Source organism: Melanostigma gelatinosum (genome assembly GCF_949748355.1).
Source record: "Melanostigma gelatinosum genome assembly, chromosome: 3".
NCBI lineage: Eukaryota > Metazoa > Chordata > Actinopteri > Perciformes > Zoarcidae > Melanostigma > Melanostigma gelatinosum.
The window spans coordinates 11,883,053-11,902,514 of NC_136636.1; the positions used below are offsets into that span (position 1 = coordinate 11,883,053).

General features: G+C 41.1%; 1 protein-coding gene across 2 annotated transcripts; it reads right to left on the reverse strand.

The window, feature by feature from the left end:
- Window positions 1–419: 419 nt before the first annotated feature.
- LOC306775515 (engulfment and cell motility protein 2) lies at window positions 420–19,424 on the reverse strand. 2 transcript variants are annotated; one of them, XM_079265966.1, is made up of 24 exons: window positions 19,215–19,424; window positions 14,983–15,030; window positions 14,580–14,677; window positions 14,305–14,345; window positions 13,578–13,650; window positions 13,434–13,484; window positions 12,646–12,815; window positions 12,461–12,560; window positions 11,908–12,059; window positions 10,837–10,915; window positions 8,250–8,285; window positions 7,854–7,904; window positions 7,193–7,315; window positions 6,622–6,741; window positions 6,435–6,539; window positions 6,249–6,357; window positions 5,936–6,072; window positions 5,617–5,780; window positions 5,412–5,524; window positions 5,220–5,327; window positions 5,011–5,093; window positions 4,825–4,902; window positions 3,885–4,088; window positions 420–3,768 (listed from the first exon to the last, which is right to left on the reverse strand). In XM_079265966.1, exons 3-23 carry the CDS (start codon window positions 14,655–14,657, stop codon window positions 3,888–3,890), a joined length of 2,172 nt encoding a protein of 723 aa, XP_079122092.1. In that variant the 5' UTR covers window positions 14,658–14,677; window positions 14,983–15,030; window positions 19,215–19,424; the 3' UTR covers window positions 420–3,768; window positions 3,885–3,887. The 2 variants fall into 2 exon arrangements, with proteins under 2 accessions (XP_079122092.1, XP_079122091.1); XM_079265965.1 differs by having other exon boundaries at window positions 420–4,088.
- Window positions 19,425–19,462: the final 38 nt, after the last annotated feature.

The following is a 19,462-nucleotide window of genomic DNA, read 5'->3' on the forward strand; positions in this document are numbered from 1 at the left end:
GCGTATCTTGGCGTATTACCTCCACCTGCAGATCACGGGAATAGAGGCACGCCATGCGAGTGTTGGTGTCACTGCAGCGCGCGTGACATCGCGCGCGTGCACGAGACGAGCAAAACGGGGACCTGGATAATGAAGAACGCGCTACTGGAGGTCTGAAACGACACAGGGAAAACTGAAAGTAAAATATCTGAATAATTCTTATACTACTTTCTTTTGACAACACACTGTCAAAGGCTTCTTCTTTATATCATATAAATATATATGAATACATCTTAATTGATGTGGTTGAATAATTCCAGGTTTATCTAAAAAGGTAGAAGAAAATATTGTCAGTAAAAAAGTAACTTTGAACCGTAGACAAAGACAAAGACCCATGTGAGTGGACAATAAAGATGTCTCATCTAATCTAGTTAGACTCTGTATTTATTCACACAAAACATGATACATTTTCTTCAATAAGGCAACACAATACTGTATATACATACAACGATCTATATGTAAACCATATTTTGACTTTATGTGGTTATTTCTTCACCAATACGTCATTCTTTACGATCACTAGCAAGTGGAAATAAATAGTTTAGCAAGTCATGTAAAAGAGTACCAATTCATACTGTTAGTACATCCAACGCAACAATACTTTACTCACTGCAGTATTTGTCATTATTGATATATTTTAGCTGCAGTCCGACGACTTACGGGAATATAAAATAACCCTTTTTGAGCAGTAAAGGGGGCCCTGTGGAGTTTTCTTTTGTTTACATTCAGTGTCGCTCACTAACACGAGTGTGTGTCCTTGAGGTCTAATAAGCGTGCCAGAAAACATTTGCAAAATGATTGTTTCAGTATTTTACATCGAGTATTGTTAACATCCATCTTTAATAGCGTGCAGAATTCATCTACACTGCCCTTTCTGGAGCATTGCAGCATTTCTCGGTGAATTGCCGCCACCTGTTGATCAGTGTAGTCGTGTGACGTAAAACCATTGGCAGGAATTTGTACCACAAGTGCGTCCTCGTTTGCGTGCGTTAGACATACAGAACAGGGACCCACTCGGAGAAAGAGCGCTCCACAGCACGACTAGAAGTCTAAAACTCCACAGGGAACCTTTACAACCTCCAACATTGGTTAAAAACCAAACAACAGAAACATTATTTGAAAACAACTAACATAAAATATATTCCTTTTCACGAACATCATCAACAGTAATGGCATTTTTCATTATTTCGATTAGCATTATAAGATACATGAACACTGACATCATCATTGGGTGCTGGAGTGGGTGTCATTCCTAAACAATATGAGGTGCTTGTAGTTTGAAAACTTGGTGGTGACTTTGTATTTTTTTTAGTGTGAATGTCCTTCCACAGTTATGGGCATGTTGGATGTATTGTACAGAGCGATGCTGTTGGTTCGATACCCATTCTCTTCACAGCTGACAAGATCGTACAATCATTTACAAAAATATAATTCTATTCTGCATCAACAAGTGACAGTAGTGATTAGTACTGGTTTAGACGGGACATTAAGTGACTAAAGTGAATCAAATACACAAACCAATGACACTATGGAAATAAGAAAACAACATCAAGCGACAGCACTATCATTTATATCACCGCATACAAAGCACAGAATACGGTCTGCTCATACGATACATGAGCAGCACGAGATGTTCCCCATGCCCACAGCCATGTCACTCAGCTGGTTTTGACCTGCTTCCATTCATGGGAGGGTCGTGTTTCTAAAACAGGCCGACAGAGCTGCTCTTTAGTCCCGCTCGCCTGTGCAGCGTGCCGAAAAAAAGTCTGGAATCGAGCCTCAAAGCTGCTGATTAATTCAAACACAAGGGGCATCAAACACTGTCAGGCAGGTTTTTTTTGACTGGAAAGAAACACCAACTTGTCACTATAATCTTACCGAACATGGAAACACAAACCTAATTTAGCATTTATAAGCAGTGTATAAACAATTAATTAGTGGTTTATAAAAACAACTGTTACTCCTCCTATGAAGCATCTATAACTGGTGTATTAGCAGTGAATCAGTGTTTAATAACAGTATAACATAGTTGTAAAAACACAATGTAAAATTGTGATACTGTAACAATCTACTATATGTTAACATATATTGAAGATATATGATCATAATTCATTTCAACTGTTTTAATGTTATCAAACATTAATTTAATGTTCACTCATCTGTAGTGAATGCTTCATAGGAGAAGTCATAATAACAAAAACATGAACTAACACACATTATAGTATAAAGTGTTATAAACTATTCATGTACTGCTTATAAATGCTACTTTTACCAACAATATCAGGTAACTTTGACTGATAAGGCAATGCAGTGACTATAACTCAACAAAAAAGGGTCATTCATGTTTTTTAAAGCGTTGGATTTGTATGAAATATTGAGATTATTCCTTCCATCTCTCAACATAAACAATTTACACTGCACCTCAAAGCTGCACACACGAATACACACTCACAGACACATGGAGCCGGCAATGGTGTCTTCCTTCACACAACATGCTTAAACAGTTTCACTTCAACGGGATACGTATATCTAACTCGCACTGTTTACCCGGCTATGAAAAGATGTCTGAGGAGAGAAGTGAGTCAAACGATCTGAAGCAGAATGTTGCGTGAACAGAAGCTGTAAGCAATTCATAAGCTGTCAGGAACACTTTTGTGTGTTCTTTGTGAAACGATTAGTGCATTAATTGATTAGTTGATGGACAGGCAATTCATCTGCAAACATTCTGACAAACACTTATTGGTTTACACATTTTTTTTAAGAAAAAGGCAAAAATGAACAGGATCCACCTTCTCAGGTATAATTATTTGCTAGTTATATTTTGCAAGCTGATTTTGTTGGGTTTTTTTTACTGACATTCGTCAGACAAAACAACATTGATGTTACCTTGAGAACTGAATTTCTAGGGAATTGTGTATTTTCCACTCATTTATGTTATTTCATGGATCAAATGATCAATTCATGAACATAATTGTTAGTTGCAGCCCTAGGCTTTTGCATCCCAGTATGATAAACATAATAAAAGTAACAAACAGTTATTACCCTTAGACCTTATCTGTTGTATAAGTAGATTTTTTAAATTGTGCTTCTAGTTCTCTTTAGAACTGAATTTTAGCACATTTTATTTTTAATACTGAACTGCTGGTCAAATATCTTCACGATGACATAAGGATGGTGTTCTGATTAGGGAGACCGTCCTTTCACCAGAAACGTCATGTTCAATACCTCCTGACATCAACTCACCCTCCCGCTAAAGTGACTTTGAGCGAGACACTGGCTGAATGTCATTTCAGGAGTGTGTGTGTGTGTGTGTGTGTGTGTGTGTGTAAACTCTCGGCCCACTCACTCTACTCTGCGTGACGTTACATCATACGTCAGTCATATGGAGGGATCGACCGAATCAAAGGTGTTACCACTGGAATGGTAGTCACTTCAAGTGCACTTAAACAGTTAAGCCACAATCTGACTGAAATCCACTCAATTAAAGACTCATTTGCAGATCTGTACTCGCCATCAGGCACACTTTTTAGGCAGCTTTATACCTTTAAATAGCAAAGAAGGGGGATGCGTTGCCTGGAGACTGCACTGATAAATGAGATTCACTCACAGGAGGCACTGCTCTGTGGTGGACCCTGACCTTGGACCTCCCTGTGAAGCTATAAACACATTTCCTCTATTAGACGAACCATACAGCATCACAAACATGGACAGAGACAAGTCTCCAGGGCTCTGAAATGTAAAAAAAGAAAAAGAAAAAAGTGTTCAAAGTAACCTCTCGAGGTGCAAACATCTGCAGCTAAATTCATCAAAAGATAATCATCCTTGACAAACACACACACACGCACATCTCAGCTGTAGTTGTAGGTGAAGTTATAAGAGCTAGGCTCCTTCGGCACGGGGGGTGGGGCTTCTGGGATGGTGATGTTCTCTAGGTCGAGGAGGCGGAGCTTCATCTCCATGCTGATGAGAGTATCGAGGTCGCTGCGAGTCAGGTCACTGCCCATCTCTCTGCCCAGCAGCGCGCACAGCCCGTCAGTCCAGATGCAGTACTGCCCCGAGAACACCACACAGAGGAACATGCACGAGAACAGTGAGTCAGTCGGTTCACGCTGCTGTGCACGTCAACAAGTTGTAGGTTCGTTTGTTGATCCAGATTTATGCTAATATGGTACACATTTGAAATTAAAGTTGCATGTTTTTGACTGATATACCGATATTGATGATAACCGCGATATTTAAATATGAAATATTGATATCACGTTGATAAGAAACATAAGATAATATTAAATCACGCTTTTGTAGTTATGGAATTAATTAGCAAAAAAAGAGACAACACGCACAATAAACTAAATGTAGGATGAATTTCACTGATAGCATTATTATCATCACATGTATTTTTTCACATTTTCTAAAGATATTGCGAGATTATCTTTATTGTGAATTATTTTAGTCATTATAATCATGTTGTAAAAATATGATATTGAGACAGTTGTTCACTGGGCTCTTTACAGCGTTTTCTTAATGCTTAAGATGAATTAAATGCAGAGGTCAAATTTCATGGATGTATGTGACTATTAAATAACGTTTAAAGTTATTTAGGTGGTTTCACAAATAATGCCAGGTCTAAGCTATATCGTGAAAGCAGCAGTGTTGATAACTGTTTTGGCCACACAGACATATTATAACCGGGTAAACTGGTAATAGCAATAATGTTAGCCGTTGTTGCCCATTGTTAAAATGAATATTGAATCATGCAGCTTTAAGCCTCACTGTTGCTGAGCTCACCTCATACTTGTTCGGTGCAACAAAATTGAGCGTCTCATCGGGATCATAGAGGACGGAGAAGGCCAACTCCAGCACCTCCTGAGGGAAGCAAACATGAGGACAAACAACACACTCAGTGACGGCAAGGAATGAAAGGACAGCCATCTGACTGGAATGACAGTAAAAAAAAACAAAGTAAACTAATACCTTGTTTTGTTTCAGAGCACTTTTCTCTTTCATATGAGGGCAGTCCTTCCCGGTCACCACAGATTTGATATCAGAGACGGGGACTGAGAGGAACACGAAGAGACGTTTATTAAGGTCAGCCTGCTGACAGACACATGTGGTCTGCTAGTGAATGTGTCATCATGTGTGTAATGAAAGGTTCACGAGATGGGAGACGGGGCCAATCTCACTCTTGTCGCTGAGCAGCTCAAAAGGCACTTCACCCTGAGGTGACTCATCGAGGTCTCCGTAGTGCAGCACTTTGTGATTCAGTGAAAGTCTGCAGAACCAAAACTTCTCTAAGAGGCAGAGACACAAAACAACACAGTGCTTAGCTGCTACTCAGAAAGAAAGCAACGGGATTGTATTGATACGGTGTGTACCTTGCCTTCGGCGGTTCCCCAGCTTGCGGAAACAGCTCCCCTCACACAGCCGGTTGAGTCGCTGCTGCTTGATGAGCTCTAAGATCTCTGGCTGAATTCTCTCCCGCAGCTCACTGGAGGACAAATACGGCGTGAGCAACAAAAGGAAAAACACGCATAAATGTGCACGATACCGGACAATTATTTATCTTTACTACACACTGACATGATGGGAGGAGACTGGAAGTCGTCCTGGCTCATTCTCTCTGACTGCCGCAGACGCAGGATCTCTGAATAGTTGAGGCCTCGCAGTTTATTCTTCAGCTGGTCTAAAGACGACGGCTTCATTGCCAGAGCCCTGGTGATCTGCTCACGGACCACCTGCATCACCTGCTCAGGGTTGAAGCACATATGCACGGAATAAGTGAGGAAAGGTGGAATAAAAATGTATCAGACTTCCTAAATCTTAAGAGGTGATGGGATAAACGTTATCAGATCCAGCTGCATGTGTTATTGACGACTGTGAGAGCGCTTTAGTCTCAGACCTTATTGAAGTCCTCAGCTGTGGCCCTCATCTCCTTCCAGGTTTTATTAAGTAGTTGGATGCAGACACAGAAGAACTCCTCCCATGCCCGGTCATGAGTGAAGAACATGGGGTGGTAGTCGTTGCAGCCCTCATTAGCTACACAAAATAAAATATGAAAGAATAAAAAGTTAGTACGAGAGGCATTTTCCTCCCACACACACACACTGGCCTGGAATAACGAGTGTCACACCACAATTTCTGAGCCATTTTAAGATTGTGGATTTTTAAAAAGTACAACATGTTCCCCTCGTGTCAAACACAGATCTACTTACGCAATTCTCCAACCTGGAGAATCTCGCACAACATTCGAGTGAGTTCGATGGCACACCGGCCGAAGGGACATTCGTGCTTGTCCTCTCGGCTGCTGTTCTCCAGCACAATCTGCCGTGAGTGAGAAGACACGTTAGATGTGGCACCTCTGTGAGTTGAGCAAAGTCCTGCACGAGGCCCAAACCCACCCTGATGTAGGTGTCCTGGTGAACCTTTGCGAGGTACAGCATGTTGTCCAAAGCCAGCATTCCCGGGGGAGTCTGGGTGAAGTCCATGGCCGGATTCACATGGTTCTGCATTTAAAACAGAAATGTTCAAGCAGTTTTAAAACATGTAACTAAAAAGATGTAACTGATATCTATAGTGGAGACTCACAGTGAAGCCCAGCATCTTATAGTCCTTGGTGTACATGGCCTTTCTCTTCTCTGTACCAGTGGGGTCATTTTCTCCATCGAAAGCAATCCTTCGCAGCTCAAATATGATGTCTCTCTGAGCCTGGACCACAGCAAGTCAACATTATTCACATTTTTATGAACAATTAGCATTTTTTAACATTATAGCAACCACATAATAATACTTTTTGACTTTTTTTTGGAATTAAAAATGTAATCTCAGGGAAAATAGACCGGAAATTACATTTCCGTGCGTGGAGCATGTACACAGTGCACTTTGTGCATGCAGGTTCAAAGGACAGGTTAATTATGTTAATTACCTCGTCCTCTTTTTACACTTAATGCAAATCTATTTGAGTGTAAACCCACCTGAGATTATTAAAACCTTTAAAGACACCGATCAAAGTTTGATGAACCATGTTGTTGATCGATCGATTTGTTATATTCTTTTACATCTAAAAGGCATTTGTTGTATTGTAAGAGAATAAATGGCATTATCGAAACACACAAGCCAATGATCTGCCGAACAGAAAGTTCCCTCTCTACATTCTTACCTGGTCATTGGGATCCATTTTGGTCATCATTCGTTCCTCCAAAAGGTTGAAGGTCAACACCTGCAGCACATACAGCTGATGTGCCATTTCTGCTTTGATTGGTCGATTGCCTCTGATAACATGCTGATGAAAGAAGAGCATTTTGTTAAGAGCAAAGCCTCTATATTTTACTACAATTTATGAGTCTCCTTAACAGACAGACTGGTTTTGGGTCGATGAGAGAACACGGCAGCTGGAGCTGCTCCAGGATGCTTCCTGAATGTCTTCCACACTAAAATTTGCAGCCAGTTCAGTCAGGCACTTCCAGAAGAGTCGGTGCCAAAAAGAATAATTCTCAGAGCAGATTTTGTATCCCATTTGCTGGTTCTCTGCCGCAGCTCTCCACGTGAGTAACATCTACACATTCTGAACTGGTGGTCCCAGAACCCCCCCCCCAACGACCACCAGACCCCAGCAAAGGATAGCCTCAAAGAAGGCTGAACAGAAATATGTTGTATAAAGAAAGTGCTCCAATGTTTGATTTAGCCACTACTAGTATCAAACCCAACCTCTGGGAACTCTTCAAATCCTGTGTTCACACCTGGATACTTCACAGCCTCTGAAGCAGAGCGTTAACTCCAGAAAAATACTTTCAAACTTCCACTTCAGATTTGATACTCACATTGAGGATGATGGATCGCAGGTGCTTCTGAGCCAAAGTGCTGGCCATTTCCTGAGGGTAAAGAGACACGTTATTCCAACACAGAGCGCTGATGCTTTATTACACAGCAAAGCAGTGCACAGCAGTAACTTTACCAAAGTCTACCTACAGCAAATGGGAATTTTAAACAACTACTGAAATGCAGAAGCACTCTGAAGCTATGTTTCCATCACTGGTTATAACTATTTGCCCTTCACACCTTCTGTAAAACATTGTTTAATCTGTCAACACAGTCTGTCTGCTGCTGCATGGATTATATAGCGGCTTTCAATGACACAGAAAGAGATGGAGAGTGAGGGAGGAGAAGGGCAGTGGGATGGAGAGGACGGTAGGAGATGCTGACGGATGTGTACTCACAGTGAGGTGCTGCTCCAGCGGGTTAGTATACTCCTCCTACAGATTGAAGGGAGGGAGGAGGGACGTGGGTGAAACAGTGATGGAAACAAAGAGCGCACACACATGGACAATGAGATACAGAGATACATCACCGGCACAGCATGCAACGAAATAAGAACATAAAACCACAAAATGTCAAAAAAGAAGTAGTCACGACATTTAGCTGTTTGAAAAAACCTCACATGGCCTACATGCCGAATCAGACGACCACGCATTTATTGGTTCATCCAACTGGCTTTGAAAGGGTTTTACAAGCTAAAGAGCAGTGCAATTCTATCAACCCACAGAGCAAAATGTGATATTTAAACCCCCATTTATGCATGAAAATGACTGTGGTGTCCTGGTAGCTCCCTGAGCGGAGAAGTTAGTCATGTAACCTTAATCTGTCAAGGGATTTCCTTCACCGTAAAAATAAACTGGAGCGACAACTCATCAGATCATGACATATTAGAATGGTGTTGTACTGCTACACTGCTGCCAGAATTGCTGCATGATTTTAGAAGGATTTCCAACAAGTCTCCTTTGTTTGAAAACTATAAAAAGTCAAAAGAAATCTATATTTTAAAGAGGAGCTTCGCTGTTAAGTACTTGGTTTTAGTGCTGTTAGTGATCAGCCACATTCAATAAGTACTGCGTGTTCCTCTGATGCATTTATCTCAAAGAACTGACTCAGATTGCCCTCCAGTGGTCAGCAGCAGCAGTAGGAGATGACTGCATGTTCTAAGACAAATGTCTGGACATACTGTGCGTCCTCATGCAACCCACGATGAAATTAAGTGAAATAAAATCTCGCTCCTCTTCTCACAATGTCATTGAACCCTCTGCCTTCAAACCAACTCTGCATTGTTCATCAGCACTTTCAAAACCGAGTGAAGATTTTTGTTTTGGGAAGACTCAGGATTTGAGGACCTTTTGGAGTTTTGGAATATAAATATTCCACTGTATAAATATCTTCAGTGTCAAATTTGCCCTAAATTCAATGTAAAGTGCTGATTTATAGTTAGGCTACTAAAACAAACACATCTCTCGCAGTCAGTCAAAGTTGTGTTTCTGAAGCACACAACGTCTCACTGCCTCGTCCACTTGATGCTGCTATTGTGTGACATTTGTGTCAAATTAAAGTGATTGATGGAAGTGTTCAGACTTATTATTAAAGACAGAGAATCCAGCATGAGCAGCATTCACGTAGCTGTTTGTCAAACATTTTACTTGTAGACATTTGTCATCTCCTTTTAACAGGCCCATGTCCATATCCTCAGCTCTCACTTCATGAACTATTATTACTAATTTATACATTAATTGCAATTTACTGTCAAATAGTTGCATTTAGTTGAATACTGAAATCTGATATGGAAAAGTCTAAGGTTGGGATTGATAAACAGATGATTGGAAAGATCTTGCCAACAAAAAACGGTGTCTGCCACAATTTTTTGTTTATTTTGTTGATCAAATGAAAGTAAATCTTGTGAGTTAGTTGTAAAGGTATGATATTTAAATTTACTTATAAAAGTAAAACATATATTATTGAAGTGATATTGTATTGTGATGTAGGATGTATTCTGTTCAATTCTCACTCTCTGTGTTTTCTTCCAATTAAATTCCTGAGATATTATTTCCCCTGTCGAGGATAGAAGCTTTAAAATCTTGTTTTTCTGTGGTAAAAAAATATATATGCAAGTAATACATACAAATCAAATTCCAACATGGAGAACCATAATTATATACGAGACAGGGCAAGTGACAATGTGTGAAAAAGGATGAAACAATGCAGAATGCTCATGCACTGTGTGAGCTGTGACAGAAGATATCACTGCAGGGTGAGCGCAGCACAGACAAATGTGACAGTGATGAGGAACATACCGGACAGACATCCAAAGAAGCACTCGCTCCTTTAGTCTTTGTCTATTTGGCTCTTTTCTGTCCGACTCTGTTTAATCAAACCGGAACTAAATGTCATATTTTAGTATATTTGGATGTCACGCGAATCATTTTTCATGCCACGTTTGTGAAATAGTGAACCACTGGCTGGCATCGAGTGCAATGCTTGAGTCAAATATAAATAAAGCATTTTTTTTTTTTTTTTTTAAATGAATCTTAAATTACTGCATTCTGCTCGGATCAAAGCACTTTGTCGATTTGTCACAAGCAGTGAGTCATCCTTCAGTCGGTCTACCTCGCTGAGCTATTCTGGAATAACTGCAGCATAACAAATGTGAAAACTTTAAAAAGGAAAGCGAGTACTATTTTGAGTGAGTGTGTCATTACAGCGATGACTGTCAGACAGAATCCTGACAGCTGGCAGACAGACGTCGTATTCATGGGATTAGCTTTCGTAACCAACGCACTGCTGCCACCATTAGCAGCCAGAGAGAGACAATATCTGCAGCTCTGACACCAAAAAACATGCGACTCTTATGAATAAATGTCAGTCTTTTATGTATGGGTGGCTTTCTCAGAGCGCAGTGAGAGGCTGGAACATTGTTTAGTATTCTAGCTTTTTCCATCTATTATGCGTATTCAGTGCTTTTCTCTAATACAGGGAACTGACCTGCCGTCTGTCTTCTGGTGCCTTCAGGAAAAGAGCATTGATGAGGGCGATGGCGTACGTTTGGATCTCTTGGTTTGACCTGAAGGAATGTCAAGTTTTGCAACAACCAGTTAGAAGCATCATGCTCCACAAATGTCCATACAGAGTTTTAACTAAAGAACAACTATGCTCTCACTTTTATCGCTATCACTACAAATACTTGGGATGGTTGCAGGATGTTTAGAGAACCCTCTTTCACACCGTTTTCAATACTTGTATGATATTCTTTACAAGCAGTAAAACTAAGAGTATCTTGAACATATTTAAAAGTCCTTGGAAATATATTTATGACCATAAAAAGACCAAAACCAACAACGAATGGATCCTACTAACAATTATTGCTTAATATAGCTTTTCCATGTGCCATTGAGCTCCATTGTTATCCAGAAACGATTACAAAAAGCATTTAAGAGCCACAATGTTGCACTGGGTGAACTGTTCCATCAATACAATTAACACGGGATTTTTTTTATGGTATGTTTCGCAATCCCACAGACACCTTCCTCCTCCCACAAACCAAGCTGGGGCCCTCATCGCAGTTGCTTATGTCGGAGCATAAAGTTAACCCATGTTGGGGTGAGGAGAGGAGACGTTGAGCCAGTGTATAAATCCGCTGCTGAAAGTAGTCCTCAATAAGTGCACTACTTGCTTCTGATCGAGTAAGGTTTGCTCAAAACTACAGTGCCCAGCTGTTTTAGGAAAGTATGTACATGAAGCCTACATGTGACCTGTTTTCTAAGGAGTATGTCTTCAATAGAAACCAATGGGCTCGGATGAGAGAAGGTTTCTTTTTTTATGGGATTTGTTTACAACAAGAACAATATAGAACAACATCAGCCTTAGTGTTTGATAGGGGTCATCTACGCATCCTCAACTCACACTTTAAAAAGTGCCACGGGCCAAATATCGTAGCAAATTTCTAATTAATTAATTAATTTCCTAAGTTACCCCACAATGCTACACTCACACATCTGCCCCCCCCCCCCTCTATATCAGAGTGCACGAAGCCCCTGTGCGTGTGTGTGTGCTCACACTTGCAGATGCCCGATGAGCTGTCCAACGGTGATCTCTTGTGCCACCCGATGGTAGAGGCTGTGGCTGTTGAGGACCATGCTCTCCAGGATGGCTAGAGAGCGCTGCAGGATGGACACGTCCACCATCGGCTGGTTCACATAGCCCGCGATCTGAGTGAGGACGGAGACGACCGAGCAACACGAAGACGACTCTGAATCGTTAACGTCACCAACTGAGTCACTTCACAGGAGTTTGTAATCCTTAAGAGATTAAAATCACCACGTTCCCTTTCCTCATTAAAACGTAAAGCTAAAATGTAAATCCAGAGTTCAGAAAGTTTTCAGGAGACAAAGAGTCACATACTCGACACACTGAAGGAGCTTGGAATAATGTGAGGAGTTGCTAGGCAACTGCAGCCACTCTTTTCCGGCATGTAGGACGAAAGGTTTATGAAGTAATTAAATAAAAGTCTACGAATGAAAAGAGGGATTTAAAACCGTGTCGATCTGTTCAGTGGGCTCGCTGTGAAACTAAAACATCAGATGAAATGCTCTTTGGTTGGAGGAGGTACCTGTTTGATGAAGGAGAGGGAGATGAGGTCCCAGGACACAATGCCATGATCCATTAGCTCCAGGAAGGCCGTGAGAGTGAAGGCCAGCATCTCACCAAAGCTGAAGGAAGCAAAGAAGAGTTAGTAGAGGCCTTTTCACAGCACACGTATGAAGAAGTATAAAAACAAACACAATTTGTGCTCACTGGGTGCCACTCTCAACAAGACGTGCCAGCGTCCCGATGCCCTCCATATTGATGAACTCCGCAGCAAAGGTTGGGTCTGCGGACAGCTTGGCGAGCTCTTTCAGAGCCTCCAGTCGAGCGTCGATACCGTGGGATTGGATCCTCTCCAGGAGCTGACGAGCAGCGCGAGCCTGTCGGACACAAAGAAAAACTCACTTTCAGTTTACCTCACCCACTCATTCACGCAATTACTTGAGTGTGATTTTAAAGCTTTGCATCAGGTCATTCTTAACCGGACCTCCATAAAAGTACATGCAAATGATGTTGGTTTCACGTATTTGATGCATTGTCTCCATATGCTATTAGTGTTAAATAACTATGATATATATATATATATATATATATATATATATATAAATAAATGTTATTTAACACTAATAGCATATGGAGACAATATATATATATACTAATATATATATTTTACATGCCTTTGTCTGAATAATTGTTTTATGTTTACATCACTATAAAAAGCAAGCAAGAGAACTGATGAATAAAGCATTAAATGCTCTATTGATAGAACATTTAGGCACAAAGCATGAATCAAACTACTTTGAATACGATAGGTCAGAGTTGAATCAGGAAGTCGGCCAAGAAAAAGACCCAAGTTGTTATAAATCCGAATTAGTGCACAGCGCATTGGGCAGCACTTTGTTGTGTGTGTTTTGGTGGTGGAGACTGTGAATATTACAATTTCAAAACTTCTTTCAAAAAAAGACACAACTGATCAGGAATTAACAAAGCTGACTCACGGGTGAAATGGCTAATCGAAGGATGGTCCCGTTCTTGATTTCACCACGGCTCTGTGAGACAATAAAGGAAGAATTTTTCAACACATTCAACACTAATTTGAAATGCCATCAACTCAAGCTTAGGAAGACAACAGTGCAGCTCACCTGCTCAGTGATGTAAAGCTGAGGGCCATCGGCATAACGCAGAGCAAACTGCTCGGAGCCGGATAAAGACCAGCTGAGGATGAGGACGGGGGAGAGAGGGAAGGTGACTTCATCAGTTCAAGTGTTAGATACCAACTAAAGAAGCAGTGTAACTTCTTTTAATGCAGCACACTCAGAGTATGCATGAACAAAATGTTGTTGAAAGTCAGATCGCTCCCTCCAGCATTTGTATTTTACACAAATGGCAAAAACTGAGAGATTGTGGAGGAGAATTATTCAGTGGGTGTTCACAGTAACGTGAAAAGAGTTCTCAGTTTGAAATGGAAAAGGGAGGCAGTGGGTAGATACAGCTAAGAGGTGGATGGGTGAGATAAAAAGAAAAAGTGCAATATTCATCACTAGAGGACACGACAAAAGAGCAGGTAAAAGAAGACAACAGTAAGGCACAACATCATGTGTTATGATACAAGCAGACATGATGAGAGATAAAGGAAAGACGTAATGGGTACGAATGGTTCCTAAGGTATCAGTTGGATCGTATCTCTGGGACACAACTGTGACCGGACGTTACAAGTTTAACAGCTGCCATTCTCTGACCCCTTTTTAGTCCGACATTCTAAGCCTGCAAACATTTTATTAATATATGTCATCATTTGGTAATTAAACAGCAAGTCAGATTACAAATCAATACAAGGACAATATTCAAACGTGTGGGAGTAATGCTCACCCATCACATACTTCCCGTATTATTGAGGACAATGGTCTTTTCTGCAAACAGAAAAAAAAAACATTTCAATGACAGCACGTACATTCAAAAAGCAAGATTACGTATCCTAAATGTATTACTCATGAAGGGTTATTTCTTGTAATTTATGAACAAATTTAATTGAAATGACTTTGTAAAGGTTTAGCCACTAACAGCTAGTTAGATGTTAGAAGAAGAGGAGTTCCTAGAGACCAACTGAAGATGCGTTTAATGTCGCGTTTTACACAAACACAGACCTGGTCCATCTCTATCAGCTGAGCATTAGCACCGGGCCATTCAATAGCAACTTTCACGATGTCAGCTGGGGGCGGCATGGCTGTCTTATCACAGCACCCTACAGAAGAAAGAAGAAATCAGATTTATCTCCAGTACAACTTCCCACGTTGGGTTATTTGGATTGAACACCTGTTTTTAAATCACTTCTAAAACACTGTTGACTTCACTGTGACATATTGTGTTGGACAACAAACCTGTTCAGAATGTAAAACAAGTATAATTTCATTGTTATAAATCAATGTTTTTCTGACTCTGCACGCCAACAGTAGGTCAAAATATTTAGAAGAGTGTGTGTATGTTTTGGGGTTTCAGTCTGTTGATTGATTAACTTCAGAATAATATGAACTAAAGGTTATACATCACCTAATGGAGACGTGTCGAGGGGGTCGGTCACTCTCACAGTCAGCTTCCCTGTGAACACAGAAACCCACACAGCGGTCGTGTCAGAGTAAAATCTTGCTTTCCTTAAAGAGCACAAAGTCTCAGTTCGGTCCATCTCTGCATTTTCTCTCCTCTGAACTGAATCTGTCAGTGAACGGATCAATAAGCTGGAAGACTGTTTTACAAAACCACCCACACACACACACACACACACACACACACACACACAATCACACACACACACACACACACACACACACACACACACACAATCACACACACACACACACAGACCTTGACTGGGTCGAGCGCTCTGCTTACTGGGCTCTGGGTTTGCTGTGCTTTGTTGCCCTCGGTATGCTTTTATTATTTCCAGTAAATATGCCAAATATATTTACATCCCATTTGTTTCTTCAACAACCTTTTTTCACAATTTACTTTTTGGTTTTGTTCCAATTATTGTGGCATCATCTTGAAGAAGTCAAATGGGGTTTCTTGATATGCAACTCAGCAACTTAATGGTGGGACATATAGAGAGTCTGGCCTCTATCATCACCCACTTTAGCTTATCACAAATACGTATTTGTTGGCCGATAAGTAAAGTAAAGTTGCAATACTGAAATGCCACCATTTGTTTGAGGTAATTTAGAAACATCTCACTCGCAATTCTCAAATTTGCTTGCAGACAAATGTAATGTGCAACATCACATCAGGTGATATATTGCTGTCAGGTTTGTTAAACTAAATAAATAAATCATACGTAGGCTACTGCAAGAAACACAAGCTGTGTAGCGACATCTACAATTTCGGGATATAAATGTCTGGCCATCGGTTCTCAAATTACATTTGAATGCCAACGCTGATGTAGACCACATATACACTCTATTGTTTAATTTAACTCATTGCAAGAGCACACTATTATTTACCCACAGACATTTCCTGCTTATTATAACAGCCACGTTACTGTGGCTACGTTCACTGGTGCACCAACGCTTATTAAACTTGTTTCATTATTTGCTCTGAAATACAAGAGGAAGAGGAACGCAGCAGCGACCGGTCCTTGACAATGGAATGAGCTCTCCCTCTCTGCTCTGACTTGCAATGAGCATGAAAAGCTGTCTGACAGACTCGGCAGAGTCGCTGGTTAAAGAAGAAGAAGACTTTGCTGGTCTCTTTGCATTCAGGATACAGAACACTTTGTACGGCTTAAAGCTGCTCATTTTGAAAATAAATCTTAAACATCACCAAACCGTTAGTGGTGAAACAACCTGAACCAGCCAGAATGAATGATTATCTTCCAGAGAGGTTTACCAGCGTTGTAGTACATTTAAACACTGCGGCACCGTCTTCCTGAGCTTTGTGTGATTCTATAAATATGTTCACCTGCCAGGTTACGTCAGCAATGGCCCTGACGTCTGACACGTTGTCCTTTGATCATTCATAAAACAATGAAGGTTTTGCTCCAACAGACTCGGCTGTCAGAGCATCATTACACTACAGCTGCTGGCTCCTCATGATGAAGACATCCTACAGTTGGAACAAAGATCGTACGACAAATACTAAGCACGACCTGAATGCTTTCATCTCAATACCTTTGAACCACAGGATCCTCACATTGCATTCTCCACATAATCTGTCACAAATTAGATGAACAGACTGATACAGCGTGATGGATGTGTGATCAACAACAACAAATTAAGTTGGATTCTGCAAAATGATACGCAGTGAAAACTGCCAATTCAATTCAGAGTCTAAGCAGCCATCTGATGGAGCGACTGCACCGCCTCCGCACCTTCAAGCAGACGGCCCACCACGTCACACATGTGATCTCGCAGCCCTCTCTGAAGTTTGTTCTTGTGTTAAAGAACATGGGGAGATGTTTCTCTCTGTTGCTAATCTGCACTTTCAGCACTGACATTTGGTTAAAGATATGCAGCGTTAAGCAGTGTTATAGCCATATTGTTATCTATGTTTTCCTTTGTAGCATAGGACTATTGATATTTATGATGTATCATCTGTCAATAACATCATATTACATTTTTCAAACTACAAATGATGGTAAATATTTGTCTAAAACACTACAAAAAGTAATTTGATTTCTCCATTAATTATTACGCAGTCAAATATAATTAACATAAAGTTGACTCTTCAAGAGGCGTTATAGGTGCAATTTTGGTCTTCATATCATATTATTAATAACATGAACAATGGCTCGGATACCATAATAATATAAGGCATCTTGTTCCAATTCATTCCCCATATACTAATATGTGGCTCCACATATTTGCCTAAAACTGAAAGCTGCAGCCCAAACAAGACCCTCAAATGTGGTTTCATACATAGCTGATAACCGTCTATCAAAGCCATCCTGATAAACAATTAGCTTCTTCAGCATCGTCTGAACATGACAGCTTTATGTGACACGTGGCTTAAACACAATCTTACTATTAAATTAAACTACCGGTAAATGAAACTCAAACAAGGTGGGGCTCAATCAATAAGCGTCTTTTCAATTCAACCTCCAGATGTGTTATAAAATAAAACTCTTTTAAAGGCTCTTGAACTAAAACCATTCGTATCAACGAGAGGTTTCTGCTGTGACTGTCACAGCCGTGCTGTCAGATCACTCTCTTGGCACATTTGAAGCGACACCAGCCTGTACGTGGACCGTTGGCCACTGGTCCTTCAACTTCAACTGTACTTGGTGAGCGATAGCCTGCAGTCCTGAATCCTTTCACTGCAGCGACAGGACCTGTCAAAACGGTGTGCCAGCGACTTAAAGACAGACCTTCCTAGTCTTCTGGATTCTGTTCAGTTTCAGCTGCACTCCCTTCTACTGAAACACAACTGTCAAAGAGGTCTTCGCCCTGGTTTAATGATCAAACACGGCTCTTGCAGGAGAAAGCAATGACGTAAATTTTTTTTTTCAAATGAGATTAGATACAAATTTAGTCTCTTGTCTCGAGTTACTTCTGGAGAATCTGCAGTGAAGTATGCATATGTTGAATTTCTGTTCTCACAAACTTTGAGACTTTCTTGACCTCTCCTGGGACCTCTCTCTCTCTCTCTCTCTCTCTCTCTCCCTCGGCTATCGGTTACCCTTTCCAGATGTTTTGGATCTGGATCTTTGTCCTCCAGGAGACTCTCTCTCTCTCTCTCTCTCTCTAGTGATTGTATATCAAATAAAATGTACTTCCCCTTGAACTGTCACACCTGCAATTATTGCGATAATTTATACCCGTGTGCGTCTCTGGTTATGACATATGTTGGTGGCTCAGTGCAGGATATAAGATGCATGCAAAGTTTCGTGATTAAAACAGTTGTATATCCTTAACAATGCTGTCATCTGACTGGTATATAGGTGGACTGGGTTCTACTGGGCTGCTGTACTGGGAGGTTTTAACGGAGACCACTTAGCAACTGCTCTGCACGCGCTGCAGTGGTAGCATAGCAACAGCTGCAAAGAAATCCCCCCGGTGTGGTCTGAGCTTCGTCTCTAAAGACGCTCAACTTCTTTCTGTCCCCCGACTGCTACTTTTCACCGCGACCCGGATGTTTCTGACGCCATTTTACTATTCTTATAATGTGGTTAGGGGGCTTCTGTCTATGCTGGTTCAAATAAAAACATTCACACATGTAGCTTAGTCTGCGAGGCGCCTAACTTTTATGATAGCTAGTTATAGTTAGCCTACGTTAGTTGAATACGCGGAGTGGCGCCCCCTCTGGTTATATACGGTGTTTATCATGACTGCTCCGTTTGTGCGGGGGAAAAACAGCGTCGGCAATTTTCCTTTAGAAAAAAATATTAAATTAAGACACATGTACAGTCTTTTTTGCATGAAACGCGATAACAACCCGCTTGCATGCTGGAAGATTGGCCGTTTGTTGGCATGGTCTGTGCTGGCTCGTCTCACAGACGTTTGAAGTCACTGCTCATGCCGTTCAATACACGCTTCTTTTATCATGAACGAATGCAAAAAAACAAAAGGTTGAAGGCTCGGTTGGCTGGTTATCGATCAGGCTGGACTAAAGCGGCGGTAAACCACGGGGAGCTCACACACACTGATGCAGCAACGGCTGCAATGTTGCAACCTTATGCCATGGTTATTTCACGTTGGCGAAATCAATCACAACTCGTGATAACGTCGGTAACGTTATATTAAACATTAGCACGGACTACATCGTGCTGTATTCTAAAGTAGCAGCGAACTCACGCGCTCTCACAGTCGGTACCAGCGGTGCTCCTCAAAAGGCGGCCGATGTTATTCAGTCATCCAGCCAGTCTCTGCCTGCTCCTCCATTGCAGTCATGATGCAGCCTGTCTCTCCCGGCGCCTGCTCCGAGGATGTCCTGATGCTTTCTGGCTCTACTTTGAAACGGATGCGTGGTTTTTACTGAAGCCTACTTCGCTGCTAATGTCGATGCTCAGTGTTACTCATGCAGTGATGGTTCTCTCTCTCTC